The 8,046-nt window shown below is 42.1% G+C and overlaps 1 protein-coding gene across 1 annotated transcript in view; it reads right to left on the reverse strand.

Moving 5' to 3' along the window:
• The window catches only part of LOC115277423 (laminin subunit alpha-3-like), a 225,862-nt gene that overhangs the window by 68,217 nt on the left and 149,599 nt on the right, over positions 1-8,046 (reverse strand). The window contains 3 exon segments of the mRNA XM_029921574.1: positions 698-928; positions 7,231-7,314; positions 7,667-7,896. Of these exon segments, the coding sequence (XP_029777434.1) occupies positions 698-928; positions 7,231-7,314; positions 7,667-7,896 (545 nt within the window).

Genomic DNA, 8,046 nt, shown 5'->3' on the forward strand with positions numbered 1-8,046 from the left:
GGAAATCACAGGCTGAGTCATGCACAAAGAATACGCCCTGGGCAGGAGGCTGGTAATCCAGAGGTTCCCCTCCTTCCCTAGGGCAATGATTTTATTTAGTCAGGCTAGAACAGAGAGAGGAGGAAGGGGGTGGGGAAGAAGAATGTTGGCACCTGTGGACTAAATGTTACAAGATAGAAGTCCTCATAGGGCACCTGGGTGTCTCCTTGGGTTAAGCGTCTGACTTTGGCTCAGGTCATGATCTCCCCAGAAAACTACCACAGGTAAAATTTGCAAGCTAAAAAAAGATACTTGTGTGCAGATCACCTTGGGGCTTTCTGTGATCAAGTGGCGGGGACAGGAAGGGGAGGATGTACTTAGATGTACACACAGCGGGTGGAGGGAATACACTGAGTGATAATGTTTGCTATTTCCTAATAATTGCACAAAACATTGTGCTTTCTTTCCCTCCGATCAGGAAGAAAACCTATTTACAACGTGAGATATGACACAGTTTTGTTTTATGGCACATTTTAATCATCTGAGGAGAAGTCATGCTGGCTGGACATTTCATTCCTGAAGGTAGTCCCCGTAAGACAGAAGCCAAAGCCCAGGAGACACCTGCCCGATGGACAGAGCGTTTCAGATCTTCCAGCAGGGTGGGGGGCAGCAGAGAGGAGGGGAAGCCACAGGAGTCCTAGGGGGAATTTCTTCCTACCTGACATGAGTCCCCGGTGTAGCCCGGGGGGCAGGCACACACCTCCACATTGTGTGCTCTGCGCCCACTTCCTGTGGCGGAGGCCTCCTCCAGTCCCACCCCGCTCAAGGAGAGCCGCTGAGTCTCTGTGAAGTAGAGGCCTCGGAGGCGCACACCTTCTAGTCTAGACAGTACCGTCATCAGCTCTTCCCGGGACACAGGGGCACCGCTGCTGGCGTGTCTGAAGTTTCCCTACAGGAGAGAACAGAAAAGCAAGGTCTCCCTTTGGCAAGCTCACTTCCAGGGCTTTCAGAGAGGCAGGTGTCTGGCACAAGTCAAAGGAAAGGCATTTACAATGCAGATGGGAAAACTAGAATACAATAGAATAAAAGTTGGTATAAGATAGTGGATTTATATTCAGAAGTTAGGTGTCCTGGGTTATTCCCAAGAAGAGGGAGTGCCACTTGAAAAGGGGAAAAAATGAAGGCAGGAAATAAGGAACAATGAAATGAAATAAGATTTCCCAGTGTTTTATTTGTTGTAAAATGGACTTTTGGGGTGCCTGGGTGGCTCAACTGTTGAAAGTCTCTCTTTTTTAAACTTTTTTTAAAACTTCATTTGTTTATTTTGAGAGGGGGGGGGCAGAGAGAGAATCCCAAGGAGGATCCTTACTGACAGCATGGAGACAGAGGAGGGGCTTGATTTCAGGAACCATGAGATCATGACCTGAGCCAAAAGCAAGAGTCAGACACATAGCAGACTGAGCCATCCAGGCACCACAGAGTGTCTGATTCTTGCTTTTGGCTCAGGTCATGATCCCAGGGTTGTGGGATCGAGACCCCACCTTGGGCTCCACATTGTGCACGGAGCCTGCTTAAGATGCTCTCTCTATCTCTCTCTCCCTCCCTCCACTTCTCTCTTCCTCTGCCTCTCTCACCAGCTCTCTCTCTCTCAAATAAATAAATCAATAAATACATAAATATTTTAAAAATGTACTTTTGTGCATGCAAGCACAAAATGAAGGAGAATGATATAGGAGAGAGGCTTATGGAAACCCACTGAGTCATGCAGTTAGATCTCTTTTAGATCTCTTTATATCATTCATTAAATGTACATAATTGGGACAGAAAGTACAATCTTTTCTTGTACACACACATTTATATTGTTTTATTTTACTTTTACGATGGCAAAAGACACGTAACATAAAATTTACCATCTCAACCATATTTAAGTGTACAGTGTGACAGTGTTCATTATATTCCCATTGTTGTGCAACAGACCCTAGAACTTTATCATCTTGCAAAATGGAAACTCTGTACCTCTGAAGCAATAGCTTCCATTTTCTCCTCGCCCCCCTGTCAAATCCTGAAAACCACCATTCTACTTTCTGATGTTATGAATTTGACTACTTTAGATACCTCATGTAAGTGGAATCCCGCAGTATTTGTCTTTTTGTGACTGGCTTATCCCACTTAGCATAATATCTTCACAGTGCATTCTAGCATCTATCTAGCTAGAACTATCATATTCTAGCACATGATAGGATTTCCTTTTTAAGGTTATATAATATTCCATCATATGTATATACTGTATTTTCTTTATTCGTTCATCTATCCATAGACATCAGCTGCTTACACCTCTTATCTATTGTGAATAGTGCTGAAATGAACATGGGTGTGTGAACAGCTCTTCAAAACCCTGTTTTCTTTTTTTTTAAATAATAGTTTATTGTCAAATTGGTTTCCATATAACACCTAGTGCTTCTCCCCACAAGTGCCCTCCTCCATGACCATCACTCCCTTCCCTCCTCCCCCTCCCCTTCAGCCCTCCATTTGTTTTCAATATTCAATAGTCTCTCATGATTTGTGTCCCTCTCTCTCCCCAACTCTCCTTCCGCCTTCCCCTCCCTATGGTCCTCTGATAGGTTTCTCCTGTTAGACCTATTGAGTGCAAACACATGATATCTGTCCTTCTCCACCTGACTTATTTCACTTAGCATGACACCCTCTAGGTCCATCCACTTTGCTGCAAATGGCCATCTTTCATTCTTGCTCATTGCCATGTAGTATTCCAGTGTGTGTGTGTGTGTGTGTGTGTGTGTATGTATATGTATATATATATATATATCACACATTCTCAATCCATTCATCAGGTGATGGACATTTAGGCTCTTTCCATGATTTGGCTATTGTTAAAGTGCTGGCATGAACATTGGGTACATGTGCCCCTATGCATCAACACTCCTGTATCCCTTGGGTAAATCCCTAGCAGTGCTATTGCTGGGTCATAGGGGAGTTCTATTGATAGTTTTTTGAGGAACCTCCACACTGTTTTCCAGAGCGGCTGCACCAGTTTACATTGCCACCAACAGTGTAGGAGGGTGCCCATTTCTCCACATCCTCTCCAGCATCTATAGTCTCTTGATTTGTTCATTTTAGCCACTCAGACCAGCGTGAAGTGGTATCTCAGTGTGGTTTTGATTTGTATTTCCCTGATGCTGAGTGATGCTGAGTATTGTTTCATGTGCCTATTGTCCATCTAGATGTCCTCTTTGGAGAAGTGTCTCAAAATCCTGTTTTCAATTCTTTGGGATATATACTCAGAAGTGGGATTCCTGGATCACATGGTCATTCTATCTTTAAAATTTTTTAAAATCTCAATACTGTTTTCCACAGTGGCTGCACTGTTTTATAGTCTGGCCAACAGTGCACATGTGTTCCAATTTCTGTACATCCTCACCAACACTTGTTATTCTGGTGTTTTTCTTAATAGCAGCCATCGTACTGACTGTGAGATGGTATCTCATTGGTTTTGATTTGCATTTCTCTACTGATTAGTGATGTTGAGTATCTTTTCACGTAAAAGCCTGCACTTTAAAGAGAATTTTTTTAACATTTATTTATTTTTGAGAGAGGGAAAAACAGAGTGCAAGCAGTGGAGGGGCAGAGAAAGAACTGGAGGGAGATACAGAACTGGAAACGAGCTCTGGGCTGTCAGCACAGAGCCTGACATGGGGTTCGGACTCACAAACTATGAGATCATGACGTGAGCCGAAGTCAGATACTTAAGCGACTGAGCCACCCAGTCACCTCTAAAAGACTGCACATTTAACCTTTACATTCTATTGCCTCCTTAAAATTTGGTTTCCATATGTCTCACGTGAAAATAATAATACCTAATCTCACAGGACTAGTATGAGGATTAAAGCAAATTAAATAATATAATGTATATAAAGTGTTTAGCACAGTGCCTAACGTAGTAGACATTCAATAAATGGTATCTACTATTACTTACACATAAATATGATACTAATATAATTTTAGTTTAGATTTTTAACAGCTTGAGGTACAGTTTGCATAGTTATATTCCCTTATTTTAACTGTGCAATTTTTGTAAATTTACAAAAGCATGCAACCATCACCACAGTATAGTTTTACATTTTCATCCCCCTCCCCAAAAAAGAACCTTTGTGCTCATTTGTAGTTATCGCCTATTCCCATCCCAGGCCCCAGGCAACTACAAATCTATATTCTGTCTCTACAGATTTAGCCAGGTTTGAACATGTATATAAATACAAATTTTAGGGGCACGTGGGTGGCAGTTAGGCATCTGCTCTTGGTTTCAGCTTGGGTCATGATCTCACAGTTCATGAGTTCTGTGTTGCTGGTGCAGAAACTGCTTGGGATTCTTTCTCCCCCCACCCCTGCCTCTCACCCACTCTGAGAAGTTTTGCAGCCATTATTTCTTTAAATATAGTTTCTTTCCCTTTTTCTCTCTCCTCTCCTTCTGGTACTTCAATTATTCACATGTTGGTACATTTGATTGTGTCTCCTATATCTTTGAGAGTCTGTTTGTTTTTCCTCAGTCTTTTTACTTTCTGTTCCTCAGACTGAATCTCAACTGACTTCAAATTTGCCGATCCTTGCTTCTGCCTGCTCAACTCTGTGTTGAGCCCTTGTCTTGGTCAGCTCTGGCTGCCATAACAAAATACCATAGACTCAATGGCTTAAACAACAGAAATCTATTTTCTCACAGCTCTAGAGGCTGGAAGTCCCAGCTCAAGATTGCCAGCCAGTTTGATCCCTGGTGAGGACTCTTTTACTAGCTTACAGATGGTTGCCTTCCACTGTGTTCTTAATTGGTAGACAGAGTGAGTTTTCTGGTGTCTTTTATAAGGTCATTAATTCTATCAGAACACAGCTCTACCCTTATGGTCTTATTTAACCTTAATTACTTCTTACTCCAAATACACTCAAACTAGGGATCAGGGCTTCCACACTTACATCTTAGAGAATGCAATCCAGCCCATAGCAGCCATTTTTAGTGAAGTCTTCATTTTTAGATATTGTAATTTTCAATCCTAGAATTTCTATTTGGTTCTTTTTTTTACAATTCCTATTCATTTATTAGTATATTGTATTTGGCAAGATATTGTTCTCATATTTTACTTTAGTTCTTTAGACATGGTGTTCTTTAGTTCTTTGATGTATGTTGATTTAAAGTCTTTGTGTAGTAAGTCCAATGTTCAGGGACAGTTTCTTTTTCTTATTGCCCTTCCCCCCTGTGTATGGACCATGCTTTTCTATTTCTTTTTCATGTCTCATGTTTTTTTCCCCAAATACTGGATATTTAACATAATGTAATGTGGCAACTCAGGAAATCATATTTCTCTCCCCTCCACAGAATTTGTTGCTGTTGCTGTTTACTGTTGTTGTTTGTGTTTTTGTTTAATGAGTTTTCTGAACTAATTCTGTAAAGTCTGTATTCTTTGTCATGTAAGGCCAGTAAAGTCTCTGCTTAGTTAGCTTAGTGGTCACCTAGTGACTGGACAGAGAGTTCTTTAAATGCGTAAAACCAAAGAGTCTCTTAGTCTCTGCCAAAGGGTTTGTGAGTATGTTGAGGGACCCCTCAACACTCAGCCAGGCAGCTGACAGCTCTGCTATAGCGTTCAATTCCGGTTTACTCCAAGCCTCAAGGTCAGCTGGAGGTGAGGACTTAGGGCCTTGTCAGGTCTTTCCTGAGCATGCTCACAGCCCTGAGTATGTGTGGCCATCTACCTTCCCTAGACAGTGTTGGGGCTTTTCAGAGCCCCTATGGACATCTCAGTCCCAGCTTTTTAAGTTGTATGATTAGACTATTGTTATCCCCAACTGTTATCTGTCACCTCAGGCAGCCATGAAGTTAAGCAACTGCCCCTAAATGCTTTCAGACAGCCCAAGGGAAAGGCTTTTCATTTTGGAGACAGTTCCAAGTCAGGTCAAAGACAGCCGTAGATGTAGAACCTTCCAGAAAACCTCCAGACAGGTCAAATCATGATAGTTCACTGGGAATGAAGCTTTGCATAAGCTCCAATGCCACTGTCTTCCCTGATGGCTGCTGGGCTACTGGCTTTCACCTTCCCAGTGGGCTACTGTTTCTCAAAGTGACTGTGGAGATGGGAACAGAGCCAGCTGACTTCCACAAAGCCTGATGCTCTCACCAAAGCTCAGCCATTTTTCTTGCAGAAACACTTTTCAGATTGCTGTAAGCCTTTGATCAATGTCCAGGGTCTAACATACTTGATTCTAACCCTTTTTGCCAGTTTTCCCGTAGCTTTCACAGAGGAGAGAATTTCCGGAGGTTCTCGCTCCACACATTTTGCTGGCGTGGCCACCCTCATATAGACAGGATCACATACATGGTCTGTGTCTGGCTTTGTTCACTCAGTATATTGCTTTTGAGGCTCATCCATGTTATCATAGGTATCAATGCTTCATTTCATTCATTGCCAAATAGTATCCCATTGAATGGATGGACCTGAACAGAAATGTTAAAATATGTCTACAGGTTCAAAGTACTTGAAAAGTAGCACCTGGAGGTACTGGACATAGTTTAATGTTTACTTTTGAGAGAGAGAAAGAGCGCGAGCGCACATGCATGCAAGCAGGGGAGGAACAGAGAAAGATGGAGATGAGGATCTGAAGCGGGCTTCTGTGCTGACAGCAGAGAGCCTGATGCAGGGCTTGAACCCACGGATAATGAGAACATGACCTGAGCTGAAGTCAGACACTTAACCGACTGAGCCACGCAGGTGCCCATGGACACACTTAATAACACAAATGGAACGCTATTTTAAAGAAGTTGTCATAACGAAGTAAATGTAATATGTTTTATGATTTGATAAGCTTTCCTTTATTTATTTATATTAATCTTGTTTTTCTGTGTGTTAGACTTTTTTGTGGCTTTTATACCCATTCATCCCAAGCTTTTGTTGGCCACTGAGGAAGGCATGAGATCAAAGCATTTACGAGCTCTCAGGGTTTATAAGACAAGGATAATTACCGGTAAAACGAGAGGGACCATGCTAAGTGCAATACAGACAGGATGAACAAAACCCTATGAGGATGAAACACTATATTTCACACAATTTATATTTTAAATTTATATATGTGAAATGTCTAGAAATATAATTTTTAATTCATAAAATAGGTAAAAAATCATAATAGCTTGAAAGAACTAAGTTGTAGAAAAAAATATATCATCAAGAACCTTTTTAATGTATGTTTTTCCTTTACCTCCACCACCTGCACACGCACGTGATACAGACGGTCTGGTCGCGGGTTATTTGGCTCCTCGTAGATGACGGACATGTGCTGACCCTGTTTAAAGAAAAGCATGAATGCCACAGTTGAGATATTCTGAGGTTTATAACTGATCTAAAAACCCATTTCTAGGAGCTGCATTCCATGGAATGCCTGATTGTAAGAAATTATGAAGGGAACAGACTGGCACAAGGATTAACAAGTGGACACAGAAAAGTAGTACCTAACATTTGCACACAGAAAAGTAGTACCTAACACTTGCATGTTACAAGTAAAAAATCAGGAAAATCCCCTTGACCGGAAGCAGCTAAAAAGATGGATTTTTTAAAAATTATTATTATTATTATTATTATTATTATTTTACAAAAACTATGCTTTGCAGTCAATGCATGAGGTGCCTTTCCATTACTGCCGACAGGTCCAGACTGTGGTAACCAGAAAGTGCTTTGGCGGGTGAGTTAGTGAGGAGGGTGGGGTGGGCAGAAGGGCTCTGTGCAGGCTGCATAGACAGGTTGCTGCAGAGCGGGTACGTGGAGAAGACCCTGTAGCCCGCTCCCTGTGTAGCCCGCTCCCTGTGGGATCCAACGCTCCTCACAGCCTCTGAACCTCTCTCCCCATAGCAGGGACTCTTTGGCACTCCTGACAGGGCGTAATAGGAAGGTCAACACCCACGAGCATCTCCACCCCAAACCCTCACACAAAAACCCCAAAAGGGTTCTAACCCCAAACCCAAAAGAGCTCCATTCACTAATGCTGGTGTTTCAGAAAGACCATTATCTGCAGTCACCA

This window comes from Suricata suricatta, chromosome 14, assembly GCF_006229205.1.
Source record: "Suricata suricatta isolate VVHF042 chromosome 14, meerkat_22Aug2017_6uvM2_HiC, whole genome shotgun sequence".
In the NCBI taxonomy this organism is placed as follows: domain Eukaryota; kingdom Metazoa; phylum Chordata; class Mammalia; order Carnivora; family Herpestidae; genus Suricata; species Suricata suricatta.